This window comes from Oxyura jamaicensis, chromosome 22, assembly GCF_011077185.1.
Source record: "Oxyura jamaicensis isolate SHBP4307 breed ruddy duck chromosome 22, BPBGC_Ojam_1.0, whole genome shotgun sequence".
NCBI lineage: Eukaryota > Metazoa > Chordata > Aves > Anseriformes > Anatidae > Oxyura > Oxyura jamaicensis.
The window spans coordinates 268,286-290,105 of record NC_048914.1 but is presented as its reverse complement, the minus strand read 5'-3'; the positions used below and the strand labels follow the sequence as shown (position 1 = coordinate 290,105).

The 21,820-nt window shown below is 45.9% G+C and overlaps 1 protein-coding gene across 1 annotated transcript; it reads right to left on the bottom strand.

Annotated features, from left to right (window-relative positions):
- Nucleotides 1–147: 147 nt before the first annotated feature.
- On the bottom strand, nucleotides 148–9,754 carry NCAPH (non-SMC condensin I complex subunit H). The gene is made up of 17 exons (XM_035345233.1): nucleotides 9,441–9,754; nucleotides 9,223–9,316; nucleotides 8,777–8,869; nucleotides 7,565–7,703; nucleotides 6,926–7,047; nucleotides 6,412–6,601; nucleotides 5,748–5,839; nucleotides 5,386–5,588; nucleotides 4,776–4,924; nucleotides 4,131–4,237; nucleotides 3,569–3,691; nucleotides 3,141–3,248; nucleotides 2,285–2,449; nucleotides 1,872–1,988; nucleotides 1,543–1,628; nucleotides 1,146–1,221; nucleotides 148–677 (listed from the first exon to the last, which is right to left on the bottom strand). Exons 1-17 carry the CDS (start codon nucleotides 9,644–9,646, stop codon nucleotides 618–620), a joined length of 2,130 nt encoding a protein of 709 aa, XP_035201124.1. The 5' UTR covers nucleotides 9,647–9,754; the 3' UTR covers nucleotides 148–617.
- Nucleotides 9,755–21,820: the final 12,066 nt, after the last annotated feature.

Sequence of the window (21,820 nt, the reverse complement as noted above, 5' to 3'; positions counted from 1 at the left end):
CTTGTTGAGGTACTGAAGGACTTGGTTCTGGCTGGTGGCACTCCAGTGATCGTCTCCCCTTAGGAAGCCTCTTGCTGCTCCCTAACACTTGTGTGTTAATTTAGTTTTTCTCTTGCTTCAGAGACTCCTCCTGCCCCCTCTCAAAGGTCCATCAAAGAAGTCAGTAGGAATTTATTATTGTTAAGCTCAGCATAAAAGATAAATCACTTCAGGGAAAGACCATGCAAAGGAACAGGACCTAAGGAAAAATTGGAGACATGAATACCAGTCAGTCAGTGTGCTGGAAATTACAGGCAGACAGTGAATGACACTCAAAGTAGAGTTTTGCTAACAGGTACTGGTGGCTCACAGTGAGATTGCAGAACTCTGCTATCAAGGCCCAGGAAAGAGGTAATGGATCAGAGATGTCAGGCTGAACTATAACTGTCCATCCATATGGTCTCTGTGTTTAGGTAGGACCATGTCCATGATTTAGAAGTCTTTCTGAGGTGGGATTTCTCAGCAACAAGTCTGGGAGGAAAAAAAATTGCCACTGATGACAGTCCATAGCAAGAACAGGCCAGCTGGAGAGAACTCTGTCCTGTGGGTAAGCCTCGATGCTCCTCTCTGCACAAGGCTCAGTCACCTTGTTTCACCAGGACATCAGACAAGTCCTCTGTACCCTCCAGTTTGAGATTCTGTGAAAACGAAAAAGCTAAGTTCAATAAAACCAGGCTCTGCCCTTTGAATCTGAAGGTCCGGCCTGATGACTGCTCCAAAGCAGCTGAATAAAAACATGAGGAAGGTTCAGAACAACCTTAGCCCCTTCTGTCTCTGCTGTTGGTGCGCAAGACCAAGGCCTCCCATTAGCTGTTATACCAGTCTGAAACACTCCCAATACTTATAACAAGAATGTGCTCACCCCCCTCTTGCTGCCAGAGGCATGGACTATGAAGGACAGACAGAAGTTAGGCTGGAAATGCTGTGAGCACTAAACGATGGGCTTCTCATTCCCAGCATATCAACCTGATTTATGTTCCCTATAAACGTGAAACGGGCTTAAGCTTTAAGGTCCTGATGCAAATATAAAATGGCCCAGTTCTTGGTGCTTTTTACTGTTTCACCCACTGCTCCTACCACATCTCCCGTGCACACGTTCTACTTACCTTCTCATTTGCCAAATGCAAGAGGCAGGTGAAGGCTAAAGGGACAGACAGATTTTTCACCATTATAGAAGGCAGCCTATGGGAAGAGAAAGGAGGACATCAGGATGGCCAGAGTCTACTGAGACCATACAGATAAGAGCATGTCTGCAAACCATCAAGTCAAAAATTAACTGCATGTGTGACAGCTTCTTCCCATGTCTCTGGTTTTCTCTACCTTTTCCTTCCCACTAGCAAAATGCAACCTATAGCTTCCTCAGGCAAACACAGAGAGCAAGAGAAGATTTTCCCCCATCAGGGTTCAGTTAGCAGATTATAACAAACACACAGGTCAGAGTTTGCCCAAGCTCAGCTGAAAACTGCCTCATCTTCAGTCCAACCTTTTTTAGGGCTTCTCTACCTGTGAAGCAGTTCCTTTGTGATGTCGCTGAAGGCCTTCTCGCCTGTTACCACTGATGGGTCTTTCTCTTTCTCCATATCTTCAGCCTATTCAGCAAAAAGACAGACACAGCTGATACAGATTTTGCTCCCCAGGATGCAGCCTCATGCTCAGAGAACAACCACTGCAAGTCACTGCTCACAGTCCATCCTTAACAACCACCATGGGAACAAGACTACTAGAAAGGAATTGCCCCTAAACTTGCCCAAGAACAGAGCTAAGCACTGTTACCTGCAGGACATTCTCTGATCCTTGGTCCTGTTAAGGTACGTGGTTCCGCCTGCACTCACCTCTGCCAATGTTTGTTTTTTTCCTGTATCAAGTAAGATGTCCCACATGTTTTGCTTTAACCTCTTCATGTCCATTTTCTTGGCTGTCTTTGCATACTGAATTGCTATCTTATTGACCTGAGGAAAAGACATTCAGGTTTAGCAGACAACATCTGAGCAGAGGCAGCAGTAGTACCCTCAGTTACAAACACAGGAACAATTAAAACATGATTTTCCCCACGGGAACAGTGAATGCTATCTTACTACTAAACCCTTGATTATTTTTTTTATTCCCTTCCCTGAGCTATCATTTGAGGATAAAGTATCCAGTAGCAAACCTCGTATATCCTGAATCAGGGACACTGCAGTCTCAGGATTTCTAACCACCCAAGGCAGTGAGCAGTTCACATCTGGGCAACAGCACAAGTCCTTACCTTCTGGGGCTCAGCAATGAGGTTCATCTCTCCATACATTGCAATATCAACACCAACAAGCCCGTTGAACTCCTCATCTTGACCCTCAGGGTGAGCATTAAGGTTGAAATCCTCTGTGTGGCCCATGAATTGAATGGGATCATTGTCGTCATCGCTGTCTGCAGCCTGATCAAGAACAGATACAGCAGTGAGGCCATCAAGACATCTTTGATGAACCAGAGATGCCCTGCACTGAGATAACAAAAGTATACAGCCTACAGGAGAGTGGTAATACCTGCCTACTTTTCTTGTGGAAGAATCTTCTTCAGCCTCTCCCCACACCTTTTAGCTTGTGCTAAGGCTAAACCCAAGGGAGATCTAGAGCACATAATATCAAAAAGCTGTTCTACAGACAAAATTGACAGAGATGAGGGCTCTCCTGCCAGCATGGGACCAGCTGAGGTTTGTCACAAAACACACTCAGGAGGTTGTATTGGCCTAGCAGAAAATTGAAGCCTTAGAGGAAACATATCTCAGCAGGAACTTGGAACAGCTGGGAGCAAGTGTCACTGTGCAGAGATGACTGCAGAGGTGAGTAATAGTATTTGCTCCTCCTTCAGGGTAGGTGTGTATGGAAAAAGCACAGAATGGAGTTTCTGCAGCAAGCTATCAGGCAAATTCCAAGGGTAGACAGTTTAGTTGATGTTGTTAGTGTACCAGTGAGGGGATAGAATTGTACACAGAGAACCTCCTACAGCTTTGTCACAATCTGATGTCAATTCTATTTCACTAGTAAATAATGCTGGACATAGATTCTTCCTCAACTACTCCTATCACACATCAAATATTGGTAACAGAAAAATCTTGTCCCAGTTACCTGCACTGCAGGGCAGAAATTGGAGGTGTCATTGGGGTTGTTGTAATCATACTCGCCGATCTCATCTTCGTGATCCAATGAGCTGCTTGGCTCAGGCAGCCTGCAGAGCTGCAGAGGTGAGACTGGGGGGTCAGGAAAGGAAAAACTCTAGGTATTTCCCAAAGCAATGCCTACACCTTGTTAATTCATTGCTACGCCTTTTCCCAGTCTGCTGCCTCTTCCTCCTCCTTATGCATCAGCTCACCACCAACTCCCTTGTAAAGCAAAACAGCCAAGCACAGGCCACTCAGCATCCATAAGAGCTAGTTTAGTGACTGACATGATGCTGGCTCATCTCCCAGCCTGAGGAGCATCCCAGAGCACTTCAACCAGATCAAGAGTGGTTTTATGCAAAATCCTCCTGGCAATGCTTCCACAAAGACCCTTACCTTAACAAGTGGTTTGAGAAACAGCTGGACAATATTGTTAGGGTTATAGTTGAAGTCTGCAGGAAGCGTGGTGGCCTTCATATTCTGGCTTTCCAGAATGGATTTGTTCAGAGTTAAAGTAGCCTTTGGAAGACATTAAATACCATTATTCATGCAATATCCAGTACTCAGAAGATTAATGTACAAATAAGTGCTTTGAACGCAGGTCTTTGTTCAGGAGAAAAGTTCTGACATGTTTCCAAAGAGGAGGAGTCCTACAATATAGTCCAGTCAGTGCACCCAGTGACTTTAGCACAGCATCCTGGGACACACAATTGGGCCTGAAGAGGGTGTCTCTTATTTACAGGTATTACCCAAGTAGAATCCATCCTGATTTTTTATTCCAAGGTTGAAAAATCTGTTTGTAACATGCATTGGAGTCAGAAGACCCCTCTCCAAGGAACACACATGATATTGGGTATACAGAGCCAGTTTCACAGAATGAGACAAGCCACTTTCAGATGACAGTGCTGAAACAAATATGGCCGAAGACAGAACAGAGAGGCAGAAACTCAGTGCATACCTTGGTCTTACAGAAATAAGACTCAAAATCAATATCCTCATCAAAGTTTACTTCAAATCCTTTCTTTGCATTCTTCTTCTTGTTCTGTTGTTCAGAGATAGCACCAGCTGCAGAAAGGAAGGAAACAGTACTTTGTGACAATGAAGACAAATTCAATCCCACCTTGAGCACTGGCTCCACAAAGACAGGTCACCTGTGTCCTTTTACAAACAAGGTCTTTTTTCATTGTTAGGGAAAGCAACAAGTAGTGTCCTCTGCTTCGCATTTTAATGGGATCAATATTCTCTTCATAGAAGCAGATTTTTTTTTTTTAAACAGAAGGTGGGAAAAAAAAAAACACAGGATCTGTATTAGTACTATCACATCCTATTGCTGCAGTGAGACACCCCCTCAGCTTTGAGCATCATAAACAAATGCTAAAAATAGAGAACACATTAGACATCAAAGTATCCACACACGACTTAAAGCCCTTCTGGTGTCTGAACTCAGTACTGCTTCCAAGCAGGCTAGAAAAGAGCCATGCAGACATGTCCCATTTTTACTGTCTGTGCTTTATGAATCACATACTGCCCATCTCCAAACATAAGCAGGACCTGGCAGTAGCTGAATCTTCTAGTATACAAGCTCCTGTCTCTAAATACATACATTTGTGGTGAGGTTTGAAACGCCAGTGGTCTGGGCCAGCCCACATTGAGAGAGTTCGGGGACTGAAGTAGGAGTATTCCCCTGGCTTCATGGAGAGATGAAAGCACATGGTTCCAATGTCTCCCTCTCCAAAAGGAACTGCATCAAGTCTGGAAAGAGCACAAGTTGCTCAGTGAAATCCTTCCTTTGACACACAACAGGCCTAAACATGTGTTTAATACCCAGACCAGGTCTGTACAGACATCGCCTGGTACCTCTGCCAGCACGTGTGCAAGATTCTTGCTCTCTAATCAGCAAACAGTACTGTGGGTACTGCACTGTCTAGAGTCTGTGAGGCTACTGCAAAAACAGCAGTGGGTTTGTCAAAGGGCAAGCTGAAAATGGGAGAAGAGTGAGTAGATAAGCAATCACTCTAGGGAAATGCGGCCACACAAAAAGGTTCTGTTGGGAGTCAGAAACATACTTTCCTCAATGTACCTGAAACTTGATCAGAAAGTACACTATAGCCAGATGGAAAGCATGCACAGTAAAACTAAAGAACCCCATGCGAGCTGTCTTAACTTGTTGCTTGCTATCAAAGCAAAACTATAGATTTTCATTGATTACTCACCTCTTGCTCTCACGAACTGTCCTGAAAGACTTGTTTTCTGTGAATTCCCCAATCTCATCTACTACTTTACTCCTGGGAGAGTCAGTGTTGAAGTCATCATCTGGCAGCATGGGAACACCGTCTTCCACATAACTGTCTATCTCTACATTGATGTTGAACACTTGATCACTCTTCTTAAATTTATCCAACAGGGCTGACACTGACTGTAAGATAAGAAGGTGTTCAGGGAAAAGTTGCAGGACACCCACAGCCCTGCAGCACATCCCACTGCCCTGTGCGTCTCTGAGATTGCCTTGGGGTGACAACTGTGAGCACAGAACACAGCTCAGGTATCCTGCCCTGCTCCAAGCCAACTAATATACCTCATCATGGGATTCAGCATCCCAATGTGTAAACTGGAAACCAGCCAATGAAGAGCAGATGGGGCGTTTTTCAATGCACTGGGACAGCAGCACTAGAGACAAGAACAAAAAGGAGATATTACACAGGAAAAAGCAACTGGTAGCTAAAACAAATGCTAGGTGTTAAATCGTTCTTGAAGTCGCATATATATGCGGCTCTTCTTGCATATAGGGCAGGGCTCACTGCAAAAGCACTTGACTTATTCCTCAGCAGCAAGGTAGGTTCAACTACTTTTCTAACTGAAGGATGGGCATAATGCTGGGAATCTTATCAGAGCAGTAGGATTTGGTAATATCAGCAGGGTTAAAGCAGCCTAAAAAGGTCAGTCCTTAACTAGAACACGCTCATCTTAATTGCTGTGCAAGCTCAGACCACATGTATGTGCTGTGTGACAGGTCTGCTGGAGGTTAAGCTACAGGTAGAGATCTAAAACCTACAGGGGTCCTGGTTTGTCAGCAACCAGTCTCAGCTTGAGCAGGTTCATAACAAGGGTGCCACAGGGGAGCCAAACAGTCAAAACCAAAGCACAAGCAAGCTGGCTGAGACTAAAATGAGCATGCTTGGAAGATGACAAAGATCAAAAGGTCTGAATGAGCCAATTACTTAGTGGTTATCCGCACTCACAGTTTAAATCTGTCACTTTCACAGGATCACAGTTTGGCAGAGTGATGGTTGCCGAAGATGGGAGAGGCACAATCTCCGAGTCAAAGAGAAGCTTACTGTGGCAACTTTGGGTACGCAGGCTGGTGAGGAAAATGCCAGCTGTGCTGCATTCATCAAAAGATGCTGATGTTTTCTGAAACATGGGGTCAACCTACAGGTATGGAATGAAGTAGAGAATCAAGGAACGGAGCAGACAGATGGTGAGATATACATCTCTGCAGAAAACTTTTAAGTACAAAACCAAAAGGAGAACGACCCATGCATCTTTTTCAGCGAGGACAGCGTTCTCATGGCTGCCTCACACAGGAGGATTAAATGCAAGTAAGAACGATCTTGTTATAATATCAGAATTCAGACATGCATGTGAATATTACAGCCCAAGAGAGGACTGCATGGTGAGGAAAACAAGAGAAAACTGAAAAATGAAGTGTTTTCTTCTTTCACCCACCACTACAGCAGCTCCACCTCCACCCACCTCACATTTGCGATTATCATCTGTCACATTGATGTTGTTCAAGTTTTGCTCAATGGTTTTGAATGAATGCTTTTTCTTTGTCTGGACTCTCTTGACAGTACCAGAAGCTGCACTGTCTTCTTCTAAAAGTAGAAGTTACCGTTAGAAAACTTGCAGTTTGTAAGCCAAATGTATGCACACATACAAAAACCCAGCAGGTATGAACTTACCCACATAGGTATCTAATTAGCATGAACCACTAACATTTCATTGGCTGTACACTGTAATTCTTTTTATCATGTGTATTTTGTCTTAACAGCACATTATTGTTTTGAAGCAAAGGACAGCAAAGCACGCTCAAATATTTCAGATCAGGCTCCCCCTTTTTTGCATTCAAATCTAGCTGGCCAAATCATTAAATACAAGACTGAGCATCAAACTCAGGTTCTCATCTCCCTTGGTCAAGAACCCAAACTAATTCAGTATTTCCCAGCCCTTGAAAAGAATCAAGCTAGTGGTACTGTCCTAGATATAGAGCAGTGTTTCAGAAACGTAAGCTAAGTGCTTCAAAATTCATGGCTGCTGCATTAAGTACACTGACGTTTCTTACTTGTAGGCGGAACCAGGAACAGCTTAACAGAAAATGAGTGAATGGCATACCTCCTTTTGGGCTGTCCATATCTTCTCTAGATGTCGAGTCCTTGCCCAAGCCTCCAAGAACTTTGTACGTATCTGCGTGGACTACATCCACACGCACAGCATAAATCTTTGCACTGGCATCAAGGGTGCCAGCTGCTATCTGACAGAGGAAAACAGGATGCAATTGTTAGAGTTAGAAAGGAACAAGATATAGAAGATGCAAACACAGAAGACAAGCAGCAGACCTGAGTTTCTTAACTCTTGTATTACAAGCAGAACCATGAGCACCTATAAAGATTTATCCAGAAACCTATTGGAAACCTAGGTATGCAGCAGGGGTCAAGATGTATCTTCCCAGGCAGAGGATACAGTTTTTTTATCAGGGCTTTTGGAAGGGATCACACAGAATACTTAAAGTTGCCAAGATTATGCAAGGGGAAGAAACAGAAAGGTGCAATTTGCATCTGCAACCTCTATTACACCTTCTTTTGGGGTACCCTCTTGGTATCGTTTTTTCCAAATTACATTGTCAAAAGAAGCAAAGTGCAGGAGATGTCAAGTGACCTTTTCAGATCACAGGTCAACCTAGAAAGGTGAGGAAGCACCCACTCCAAACCTGCACACAGTTTCCTGTTTCTTCCTCAGTTTCATCAATTATAAGATACCTAGCTCACTAGTTCCTTGAGGCTATGTTCAAAATCCCTGCCAAGAATTCATCTCTCCCTCATAGCATCAGTGAACTATGAATAGAACTATAAATAGTCTTTGCCCAGGCAAGTTCTGAACAGTTGGATGTAGTGTTTAGGGTGGGTGACATTGCTAGTAGAGTGATGGTTGGACCATCTTGGAGGTCTTTTCCAACCCTAATGATTCTATGTTTCTGTACCCTGATGGCTCCTACACTCAGGTCACACTATCTTCTTTTCTTTTACAACCAGTAACAGAGCATGGCTGTAACACCCAGTATTTACCTCAGAAGCCTCACAAGTCTTATTCTTAAACAAGCTCTCCTTTTGAAGGACCATAACTGAAAGGAAAATTTAGCTTTTAATTTCTGTAGTACAAAAGCATTCAGCACCATAAGGTTCTGCTAAAAACAACTGTGCTGCCTCTACCAGATCTCTTACCAAAAGTTTAATTATTTGAGGTTTTTATTTACTAAAGCTTAGTTAGCTTTCGTTAGTACAGATCAGAGACAAAACACTGCAGTGACCAGGCAGTAATTTCTCTCACCTTGAAGTTCGTCAATTCAGAGTCCTTCTGTTTCAGTATGTCTGTCATATAGTCTATCAGGTATAAGCCAAAAACATTCTTTGTGGTGATTTTCTGAAACAAAGCACACTTGAGAATCAACACCTGCAAAATCACACCTGTCAATCTGCCTGTGAACCATCATTCTGCAGGAGAGGTTGCAACAAAACCTGACTGCAAGCGCACCGTGCCATATCCTACTTAATTATGCTTGAAAAGCAGTAACAGAGATTCAAATCCAGACCTATCATGGGGCTGTGACCTGGCCCAGAGGACCTCGAAGAAGAACTGATGTCACTGCTAGGTGAGGGGTCAAAAACCCTCCTTGGCCCTAGGCCCCTGCACAAGCAGCTCAGCAGCAACGGCCTGACGTGGGACCCAGCAGCGGGGACCCAACGAGCAGTACTTCCCGAGGGACGCCAACTCACGTTCTCGGTGAACAGCTTGATGCAGGTGGAGTAGTGGTCCGAGATCTGGGCGTTCGTCCACCGCGGGACCGCCGACAGCGTCGCATCCACCTGCCTGAGGGAAGCACGGGTCTGCCCCGGGGAGCCGGGCCTCTCCGCACCGCCCCCCCCGCGCCGGCCGGCCCGCCCCCCGAGCGCGGCCTCTGCCCTCCCACACCGACCCAAGGGTCCCCCCGTACCCGGGCACCGGAGAAACGAGGCCCAGCGACGCCTCGGTGCTGCCGAGCTGCAAGTCCGCGGCCCGCGAACGCCGCCGCTGCCGCCTCTCCCGCTCGTCATCGTTGCCGGGACAGTCGCTCAGCGTGGGAGTGGCCGAGCTGCCGAGTGGCCGCGGCGCGGGAGACGCGAGCCCGCCACCGCCCCGCCGGGGGGTCGCAGCGCTCATCCTGGCAGCGGGCAGCGGTCGCGACCGCGGCCTCCCCACCACCGCCGCCTCCCGCCCTCTCTGCGCCCGCGGCCCGCGGCTCCCCGCCCGCCCCGCGAATCGAGCGCAGCGGCTCCCGGCCCGCACGCGGCGCCACCGCCTCCCGGTTTGAATTCGCCGCGCGCGGTGGCACTGCGCAGGCGTCGGACGTAACGGCCGCGGCGGGGCGGGCCCTGCCCCCTACCCCCGCCTGTCCTCTAGTGTGTGATTCAGTCTTGGAAGCCAGATTTCCCCTTGAAAAAAACACATTATAATCGATGAGAGCTTGTTTCAACTTACACATAACAAAACGAAACAACAACAAAAATCTAATTAATGGGATTTTGTTGTTGTCAGTGTAAAAGCCTTTAAAGGCCTGTAAAAAGCCTGTAAAAAGTGGCGTCAGTGAAAATATGGCAAGGCACTGGAACAGGTTGTGGATTCCCTGTCCCTGAAAGTGCTCGAGGCCAGGCTGGATGGGGCCCTGGTCAGCCTGGTCTGGTGGAAGGTATCCCTCCCTGCCCATGGCAGGGGTTGGACTGGAGGATCTTTTAAGGTCTGACCCAAGCCATTCTCTGATTCGGGGCTCTTTGAGTTCCTAGGCATGTCCCAGAGTTCGTGGCTTCCCAGGCTCAAGGAGGAGAGAGACACCCTGCCCTGGCCCATCTGAGTCCTCTCCCACTTAGGCTGGACAGCACTCAGCAGCTCATGTGTCAGTGCCATGCTGCTGGGTATAGCTTTGATTTTTTTTTTTTTTTTTTTTTTTCCCAATATAATTTTCAGTGGATCCTTATCTTCTTCATTCCTGGCAAATTTTACATGAGAATGATGTGATATGGGTTGTGTAGTTGTTGGGTAATAATTAATGTTTTATATAACCTTTTTAAAACCTGAGCTGTGAAATGGTTCCCCTGGTCTGAATTGATCTTTTCTGGAGCTCCAAACTTGGTCACCATGACTTTTAATAAGAACTTTGCTACACTGCTTGCATCTGCATTCCTAGTGGGGACAGTCTTTTCTTTGGTGTGTGCTGCCTGCCTGATGCATAACGCTAATCTTTTCTGGGAGACTAATAGCTTCTAACAAATTCTTGATCTGTTCAGCATCTGCTGTCTGGCCGCGGCTGGAGGTCACAAACCTCTTTGTTTCCACAACTGTCCTTAATACGGTACATACCAAAAGCATGTTTCAAGTCTGTATAGATGTTCACTTCCTTCCCTCGTCCTTCACTGCAGGCCTCTGTCAGTGCTATCAACTCAGCTGCTGAAAAACCTCCTCCATTAGGGAAATGATAGGGAGAGAGCCCCCCACCAAAATTTTCAGTAGCTTATATGCAATTTCCAACAACAAGGCTTGCAAACACCTCTCTACAATAAAATCTTCCGTATTGGTAAGCAACAGATCCAGTAACATATTTCCTCTAGTCAGATTCTCTACCACCTGTACTAGGAGGCTAACCTCTACACACTCCAGCAGTGTCCTGGACGGCTTGCAGTTTGCTGTGCTGCTTTTCCAGTGAATGTTTGGGTAGTTGAAGTCAGATAGGAGGTCCAGAAGCCTGCAAGTGTGTTGTTTCCTACAGTTGAAGAAAGAACCCTTCATCGACATCCTCTCCTTGATTGTGTGGCCTGTAGTAGACTCCAACCACAAAGTTTCCTTTATCAGCTTGGTCTGTAATTTTCATCCATAAGCCCTCAATGTATTCATTGCTGTTCTTCAAAGACAGGTATATACAATCAATCCCGTTTTCTGTGTGTAAGTGTAGTGGGTTTACGTGGCAAGGTTCTGGTAGAGCCCCCCCCCCCCCCCCCCCCCCCCAAGGGGTGGCTTCTGCGAGAAGAATCCAGAAGCTGGCTCATGTTAGATAATGGCCAGAGCTGGGCCAGTAAGTGGTGTTGTTTGCCCCTGTGTGAGAGCATATTTAACAAAGAAAAAAAAAAAAAAAAAAAAAAAACTGCTGGGGAACAGCAGCTGGGGGAGAGAGGGAAGTGAGAAACAGCCTTGCAGATGCGAAGGTTGGTGAAGAAGGAGGGGGAGAGGTGCTCTGGGTGCCAGAGCTGAAGTTCCCTGTGGCATGTGGAGAGGCCCCTGGTGGAGCAGGCTGTCCCCCTGCAGCCCATGGGTCCCACATGGAGCAGATTTCCACACTGCAGCCCATGGAGGAGCCCACAGCGGAGCAGGTGGATCTGCCCTGAAGGAGGCTGTGGCCTGTGAAGGACCCCCGCTGGAGCAGACTCCGGGCTGGAGCCCGGATGCCCACCTGAGTAAAACCACCACAAGAGGACAACTCTCCCACCTTTCCCTCCTCACCTGTCCCTCCTGTATAGTTTATATACATTGATTACAGCACTCCATCATTTTGATTCATGCCACCAAGTTTCTGTGATGGTGTTGTGTTTTAACCCGGCTGGTAGCCAAACACCACACAGCCATTCGCTCACCCTCCCCCCTCCCTCTCTGGGATCGGGGAGAGAAATGAGAAAACTGAAGCCTGTGGGTTGATATAGATACAGTTTATTAAGACAGAAAATAAAATAATAATAATAATAATATGTACAAAACAAGTGATGCACAATACAACTTCTCACTACCCGCTGACCGATGCCCAGGCTATCCCCAAGCAGCCGGCCCCCCCACCCCCGCTAGCCACCTCTATATATTGTTTAGCATGACGTCAGATTGTATGGAATTATGGAATACCCCTTTGGCCAGTTTGGGTCAGATGTCCTGGGTCTGTCGCCTCCCAGCTCTTGCTGCACCCCCAGCCTGCCCACTGGCAGGACAGAGCGAGAAGCAGAAAAGTCCTTGGCTTGGTGTAAGCACTGCTCTGCAACAATTAAAACATCAGTGTGTTATCAACATTATTCTCATCCTAAATCCAAAACATAGCACCCTAACAGCTACTAGGAGGAAAATTAACTCTATCTTAGCCAGAACCAGGACAGATGGTAATCAAATAATAGTTTTCCAGCTGGGCAGTGGCTACCAGCTTTTTTTTTTTTTTTTTTTTTTTTTTTTTTTTACCCTTGTTGTGTTTGTGTAGAGGCACTTCATTTGAGCCAACTGTCTGTCCTTTCCTCACAAGCCCTCCCTCCTGACCAATAAGGTGCTGTCTCTCCCAGTCTGGCCCAAAGAGGATGGTAGCTCATGTTTTTGCTGCAGTGCTGGAGGCAGAGGGACTGATAAGTGAAGAACAGGGTTTCCTTAAGTTCCTGATCTTGGTATTACCCAAGGCAGCCCGTGCTTGTGTGCAGGACCCTGTGAAGGCAGGAAGACTCCCTGCAACATCACCACAGCTTTTCAACTGTCTCCCCACTTCTCAGCAGCTGAGGCAGTGTTGTTTGCATTTCTTTGGTTTCCCTACACTTACTTGCAGGGAATTTTCCAGGGAGAGATGTTGCACCTCAAATTTCCCTTTCCCAGCAGAGCTAGGGCCTGGTAAGGCAGTGCTTTCAGCAAAATCCAGCTGCTGGCTGACACGTTTCAGCTTCAGAGGCCTCATGCACCTGATCACAGCGGTCTGGCAAAGGAGATATGCTCCTCATTTTGGTACAGAGAGCAGGACTGAGGGATGTGCCGTGTGGCTGAGCAATGGAGGACGTAAAGCTGAGTGTTTTGTTTTTGTAGCATGTCCTGTGCTATAGAAGTATAAGCAGAAAGCCAGTTAGATGGCCTGGATTTGCTCCTGCCTCCCACCATCATTCTGACCCTGTAGCTGATGGAAAGAGCAGCCTCTCTCCAGTGCCACCGTTTGGACAAGAAACTTTTTCGGCCCTACCTGTCCAGCGTTCCAGTCATCATTCCCTGACACGGGAAAAGCAGCAGCTGCCCCAATCCTTCATGGGCGATTGAGGTACCAGTAACTGCAAAGTTGCTAAATGCCTGAGTTCTCACTGATATGAAAGTGGAGTTCCAGCCTCAACCACTGGATGGAGCAGGAGGAAAAGATGTGGTTTGATTTCAGCTGCATTCTTCAGAAGCAACATTGGGGTAGGACCCTGCTAAGCCAACCGTGGCAGCCGTCCCCTGCTCCCCAGACAGAGCAGCTGTGGAACTACCATGCCATCAGCTGTTTTCTGCACTGACTAACTCCAACCACCCCAAAAATGGCAAAAGAATAAACTTCTGGAGACTGGCGTCTATTCATAAGCACAGCTGTAGTACCCTGGAGGCCCAGGGCACGTGTAAAAGCAACAATCTTGAGGGAGTAAGTGACTTTTGCAGGCGGTAAAAACCCTGTAGGGCTTTTTTGTCCCAAAATAACTCAGGGTCTGGAGCAAAAGAGTCTTACCCTCTTCTTCGTTGGCTCCAGCTGGGCCAGACTAAAATGGAGAGGCTGTAAAAGTCGAGTCATGCTTCATGATGTGTATTCCTAGCAGCATAAGCCTCATAACAAGGCTTTAATGACTGCTGTAAACAAATCAGTACTTCCAGCTATATGTCCAAAATGAAGGAGGCAGAAGGAACCATGCAGATTTTTAACATACAAATGAATTATTACTGCTATGGCAATAGCAATGTGTGGAGCTTTTGATTATTCTCAGCTATCAGTGATGTTGGCAAGGACAGATCTTCATGCTTCGTATTTAACTGGAAATTAAGAGAATGCATCATTTGGTGACAGGAATTTTTACAAATGGCTGTTCCCCATTCGATCAACTCCCAAACTACTAAATCACTGACAAGACATTGGGAAACTTGATTTAGGACTGCTGGTGGGCATTTTCCAGAGGATGCATTCCGCATTCCCAAAATGTTCCCTGGTAGATGAAGGTGTGCTGGGATTCTTCTTCTCCTGGAAGAATACTAGACGATCTTATTAGAGAGATGGGAAAAATGACTTACAAAAGAAAGCTGATCGTCCACCCACATGCCAGCAGCTGCCTGCTGCACTGCCAGTGCTTTTCCACCTGCCTGTGTGCACAGTGCCAGGGCTGTGGGAAGCTTCGATGTGAAGCTTCCAAACATGGAAGCTCTGAGTCTGAAGCTCAGTCTCTGAGCTGCAAGCAAGTGCTGGAGATGGGTGGAAAGTTGAGAAGAGTAGAAAGGGAAGCATTCCTATCTAAGTGCAGCAGCTGCCATGATGGACTTGAAACCTCATTGGTCATGTCCACAGAACTGCTGAGCTGCTCAGCAGGTTTCTGGGTGGGATGTGCTGAATGCTCTGCACCTACAACATGGGTGGCATAGCAACAAGGATTTTCCCTGGCTGCAAAGTTAAAAATAGAGCTGGGGAGTACTGAGCTCACAGCTTTCTGGGGTTGCTGGTACTGCTGCTGCCTGAACGCTGGCTGGCCGCAAGCCTCACACCTATGTTCAACTCAGTGGGCTCACCCATGGCAATGGGTTTGCCAGGTTTCCATGTGGGCTTTTCTGCATGCATGCACAGTCACCAGGTGTCTGGGGACTCTGCTGCAGTGGCTAAGATGGTTGATGCAGCACAATCAGGGTCTCTATTCGATGGACAAATGATCCTTAAATTAAAAATTTTCTGTAGTTCCTGCATGCCACTGCAGATATTACAGGGACATTTATTAGCTCACTGCTACTATTCTTAGGCAAACAAGTGTAGTTTTTCTTAGTAATAAAAAGTGATTTAATACCTGCTCAGCTTTCTGACAGTAACTAGGAAGGTGCTTGGTTTGGGTTTTCATTACAGATTTTTTTTGGAGACAGGCAAGGCTCAGCCTCTCTGCTTTTTCCTTCCAGAATATGCTGTCTGCCTTTAGCCTGGTTTGTTATTGCTGCAGAGCTACTTTTGTTTGGCCTTTCTCATACCTGTGGGCAAAAGGAAGAGATTTAAACCTTGGAAGAGTTAAATGGTTTGATTTCTCTACGGTCTTGTTGGGAAGGCCTGTTCCTGAGCAGCCTTCCTGGGCCCCAGCTCGGCAATCTGTCTGAAAAGGCTGTAACACAGATTGCACTAACACAGGTTGGATATCTTTTCTTGCCTTGGACCCTGGTTAGCAAGTGCAGCTCTGAGCAGGGGGGGGCATAGGGCAAAGTATCATCCAGCAGGGTTTCAGAGCTCTGATGTCATCAGATGGCTCTGATGACATCTCCCTTTGCAGACACCTGGCTCATTTGCTATGAGCAGTAATGATCTGACCTTTCATACTCTCCTCTCTCATGTTTTATCACCAGGTATAGAGTTTGCACTATAAAATCCAGGATTTCATGGACCCTGTAATGGCTGCAAAATGAAATATAAAAATAACTCCTCAAATGCAGCAATGTGTAAATCACTTATAGCACAGCCACAGCATGGACTCATGCTTCCAGCTGTGGAAAAGTCCTCAAGATCCCAAGAGTGATCAAGTTAAGATTGCAGGGTTGGAAGGATTTGAGGGATGTGCTGGGCTGTAAATCCTCTGAGACTGTTGAAGACAGCAGCAGCTGTGTTAGCAGGGCATAGTGATGGTGGCTGGCTGTGCCCACATGTGCCTCATGTTGTTCTTGGCAGCTTTCTCTTACAATCAAAGGGAAGAAATGTGCAGGCCGGTCCAGATACAGCCACCAGCTACAGCCCCCAGGAGTTGCAGCAATGATCGTTTCTGACCACAGGAACCTGCTATGGAGATGCTAGTGCCCATGGCAGACTGGCTGGGATGAAGGCTTGTTAATTCACCTCAATTTATTTTGTAATGTAAGAGTCTTAGCAGCTTCAAACAATAATTTCAAACTAGGTTGCTGCTTGTAAAAGAGGAGTAACAGCAGTGCTGAGCTCCCACAGCTTTGTTTGCATGGGGAAGAACAGGATAGGCCTGGTGTATACACATGATCTGAATCTGAGTGGGCAAACTCAGTGATATGCCACAACCCAGGCAAAAACAGTGAGTCCTTGCATAGGTTGCTAGCTGTACTGGTGTTTTCAGAGACAGTAATGCCCTGGAAGGTGCTATGGGTGGCCTGTACACCCATTACAGAGCAGGGAAGAAAAGAAGATAGTTTGAAGAGCAGGAGAGCTCACTTTGACATGCTTCTTGGCATGCAGAGAGCATGGTGCAGTCCTCAGGGAGGACTTTGTTGACAGCAGCTCTGACCACAACTGCTCTAGAGAGCATTACCTCTGTGTACTCCATCCCCTGAGCATGTTGTGTGACGCAGATGTCCCTGGACACGTGCCCAGTGTGCCTCTGCTGTCTTTTTGTGTTGCTGATGAAATCCTGGTGTGGATAGTGTCTGCCACCACTGTCTGGGTGTCGAACAATGCTTTATCTGGGGGATTTGGAGGGAGAGGTGGTAACAGTGATAATGTAAGTGCTGCAAGACAAAGTCTTAACACAACCCCATCTAACAGGGACTTGTCTCTGGAGGTGACACTGAAAAGTTATAGATATGGTACAATTTAGACATGGGCATCAGTTGCAGTCCTTTCAGATTTCTGTGTCTTGCTGGAAGGCAGCAGGACAGGTTTTTTTAATTTATTTTTTGTTTTGTTTTGTTTTGTTGTTTTATATATCACACACAATTTTTGTTTTCTTCTGAAGGCTGAGGTACCAGAAATGTCATCCAAGGAGACCAACTCCTCTTTGGGTTATGGTTTCCTAAATTCCTCGATTTAAATGCAAATTTGCAGGCAGTTGATTAAGCCGTGCATCAGAGAAGCTTTTGTACTATCAACAGCTTGTGATAATCAACTGCACATCCCTCAATACAGATATTATCTGCTGTTGTGATATCATGACTGCGTGCTTCCACAAAAAGAAGAGTGGTTCAGAACAAGGCATCTTTTCCCTCTTTCTCACACACAGAATTCCCTCTTTCTCCTTTCACCTCTGTTTATAATTGCTCTATTTCCTTCCTGAAACCTTTTTAATCAGTCTGGACAGCACAACAATATACAGGAATAATGTTTTTGGAAGTGCTTTGCATGTTAATGCTCTTAAGAGCCTGAAATGCTACTATTCAGAACAACTGTGCCTTCAGGAAGGGCTTGACACTTCAGTCTTCTGTAACCAGAGTATTTTTTTGTTGTTGGAAAGCAGCTTATAGGAAAAGGAAGATGGGAAAGTAGGATCAGCGTACCCTGTTCCTGTGGGTACACCAGCTGTGGCATGTGAAGCTGTTCCTAGTGGGGATTTTGACCCTAGGAGATCTCTCAGGATGAAGCCCTGAGCAACCTGATCTCATGCAGTGAGACCAGAGGTCCCACCAGGACATCCTAGACCCTTCTGTGACACTTCCCTGCCTATCAAATTGCTCAAAGTAATAATATTTGACTTTTAATCAAATACATTAGTCATCACCACACTTGAACATCCTATTTAGCAATAATTGTTCTCACCCACTCCCTTCCCTTCTCAGGTGTTTGTGTCTTGCTGATGCAAAGTCCTTTCGATGTGTTTACTTGGCTGCCCCAAATGCACCAAGAATATGAAAACTGCTGTTAATCCTCATTTCATACTTGCAATTGGATTGGGTTGATTTTTGAATTACCACTGCAGGTTCTTAAACATTAGCTAGTGCTTGATTCATTTGGTTCAGTAATAAAAAGTAATTGCTTGTCTAAACAACCAGGCCACATCGAGGCAGCGTCTGTAATTCTGCACCAAGTAGCCCCATTTGTGGCAGGGAAACCAAAATCTACGGCAGTCTGCAAAGAAATTGATCATGAAGTCAGATGAAAAACACAAAGAACCCACTTTCCTCAATGTACTTGAAACTTAACTTGCTTCTCATTAAGCTCTAACTTTGTCATAATGATGTTAGATCTGTCAGACTGATTCTATCAAAACCCTTGTTTACATATTGGTTCATAGCTGCAAGTAACTATCCTTAATTTTCATTTTCTGTGAATATTTTTGACTTATGTATTAAGCAAACATTTATGCAAAGCACTCTGGAATGCATAAATGTTAATTAAGTTTATCTTGTGTCTTTGCCATAGCAAATAATCAGATTGACAGTTTCACTGAAGTCTGCAAAACCCGTCGTGGTGGCTGTCAACAGCTATAAAGACACAAGAATAGAGGTGAAAACAAGATGGGTATCCACTTTGGTGTCTCTTGCTTGGTCCTGCTTTCACTGATGTATCTTGGCTTGACCTGTCTTGTCTCAGCTGCATTTCTGGGTTTTGCCCTGACAGAGAGACCAGAAGGTTTTGCAGATGTAGCATCGACTCTGCCATTGTGTTTTGCTTGCTGTGTGAGAATGTGATGGCGTGCAACAAGTCGCAGAGGCCTCAGCTGGAGAAGCAGGATACTTATAGAGAAGAACTCTGCAGTATTTTGCCAAGCTTCATATGCAGGTAACAGTCCCTTTAGCTGTCTCCTCTCCTTTGTAAAATAGCTTATCTTAAATTCGCCCCAGAGTCTTGACCCTGACACAAACCCATTAGGTAACTTTTGGTATTTATGTATGTATTTATTTATTTATTTCATAGTTGATTGCAGGGGGAAGAAATGAGCAAACTGGGACAGACCAGGGCATGAGAAATTTGGATTTGCCCGTATGATTTCTGCAGCAGATCACTGTTAAAATAAGTGTATTTTATAACCAAGAACATTCCCACGTAGTCTGTGCAAGTGCATTTAAGTACTGGCATGAGGCTTTCTGGGAAAGGTGATGCATTGATGCTGATCTCTTGTTTGAATCAAACAAACTGAATCTCACTGAAAATTGGGATTTGCTCTCAGGTTCCTGCTATGGGGAAGCTTGGCTAAGAGCAGATGCCTGCACAAAGCACAGCAGAGCAGCAGCGCATCACACTGTTTGTTCTTTCTCTCCCTTTTTCATGATAAAATAATCCATGAAAATAAACAGGGATTAAAAGGCATATGGGGCAGGGCCTTTGGTAGCAATGTCAGTCAGCTGTGCCTTGACAGTTATAGAGATTAAAAAGTGCAGATTTCAGCCAACTAGAGCTGATAGCAAAGGTTAGCTGGTTTGGGGGTTTTGCTCTGGGAGGTGAAGCATGGTTGGTTGTTTTCTTACATTCACACTTTCTCTCCCATCAGGATGGTGAGGCCTTAGGAAGCTGAGAACTGTGCTGCCCCTGTGGGTTTGGGAAATCAAAATTAGAACGTTGAGCCAAGCACATTAGCTGCTTTGTCAAGGGAATTGCTCTGTGTCACAGCCAGCTGAATAGGTAGAAGTGCTGGTGCACCATGCTTATGTCATGGGCCTGCTTCAGCCCCACACAGAGCAGTGAGCAGCCAGTGAGTCCCTGCTTCAAGGAGCAAATTACACCTTTTCCCAGCTTTGGATGTCAGTGACATGTGGCTGGTCCTGGCTTTCTGGATGACTGGTATTTGAATGCTGTCCTTTTTCTTGCTGTAGTTTAGAAATTTCTGAGCACACCCATAACAATGAAGCTCCTTCTACACCTACTGGCTGGCTTTTCATTTTTTTTTTTTTTTTTTTTTTTTTTTGGCTTTGATATACTTTGCCCTTTCTCCTTCTGCTCCCACAATGCTAGTCGCTGCCTTCCATAACTGTGGATGCATTTACCAGTCTCAAGTCTCTCAAAAGAAACATGTATTTATGAAAATCCATTTGGACTTAATCCCAATGATCAAAGAGAGACCATTTGGTACAGGAGGACTGGACATCTCTTTATAGAGATGCTACTATAGGAAGAACCTCACACAAAGCTCCTATTAGTTACACCACATACCAAATACCGAAAACCCTATGCACATTGCAGTCCAGCTTGTCCCTTCACTCCTTTCCTGGGCCCAGACATATCGTATTGCACTGAAACCAGAGGCGTATTTTCTGCAATGGAAAGTTTAAGAGCAGAGACACCCGAGAGTCATCTCTTACCCTCAGCAGCTGTTGGGATTCACTGTCCCTTCTCTGGGGTGCCACAACAATCACATTTAACTGATATGTGTCATTTAGCCTTCAACAGAGATGATATTTTGAATGGATAAGCCGTGAGAAAAGGGGCTACTTGGGTGTTAAGCTTTTCACTAAAACTGCTATGTTAATTATGCAGCTGGAGACACATTTGAGGGGCAGGATGGTATGATTAGAATAATGGAATCATAAAATAACCCGAGTTGGAAGGGACCCACAAGGATCATCGAGTCCAGCTCCTGGTATCACACAGGTCTACACAAAAATTCAGACTATATGACTAAGAGCACAGTCCAAACACTTCTTAAACTCCGACAGGCTTGGTGCCATGACTATGTCCCTCAGGAGCCTGTCTGTGTGCACAACAACCCTCTCAGTGAAGAACGTCTTCCTGATATCCAGCCTGAACCTCCCCTGTTGCAGCTTGACACCATTCCCTCGGGTCCTATTGCTGGTCACTAAAGAGAATAGGTTGGCACCTGCCCCTCCACTCCCCCTTGTGAGGAAGCTGTAGACCACAATGAGGCCTCCCCTCAGCCTCCTCTTTTCCAGGCTAAGCAGGCCTAGTGACCTCAGCTGCTCCTCGTACGTCTTCCCCTCTAGGCCCTTCACCATCTTAGCAGCCTTTCTCTGGACACTCTCCAACAGTTTCACGTCCTTTTTGTACTGTGGTGCCCACAACTGCACACAGTACTCGAGGTGAGGCTGCACCAGCACAGAGTAGAGCAGGACCATCACTTCCCTCGACCGACTAGCAATGCCATGCTTGATGCACCCCTGGATACGGTTAGCCCTCCTGGCTGCCAGGGCACACTGCTGGCTCGTGTTCAGCTCGCTATCAACCAGAACCCCCAGATCCTCGCTGTGGGGCTGCTCTCCAGTATCTCGTCACCCAGTCTGTACGTATAGCCAGAGTTGCTCCGTCCCAGGTGCAGAATCCAGCACTTACTCATGTTAAACTTCATGTGGTTGGTGATTGCCCAATTAGCAGATTATTAACAGATTCCTGTAGCCTGAGAGGTGTGGGTTTTTGTTGTTGTTGTTTGTTTTGCTTTTGTTGTTTGTTTTATTTTTATTGGGAGGGGGGTAATTATTATTTTTAATAGCAGGCAAAAGGTAGGAGCTCTTGTGCTGGGTACTTTGGTTGTGTGATCGTTCAGGGGTGCTCTGGCTAGGGCACAGGAAACTTAAAAAATTACGTAACACCCTGCATAAATAAATAGCAAATAGCAGACACTGTGTTTCCATACGAGTCGCTACCCATTGGCAGATGTGGTGTGGTTGGATAGGTCAAGCAGTAACTGCATCCCTTGAGGGATGGCAAAATAAAACTACTAAGATAAGCAGGATAAG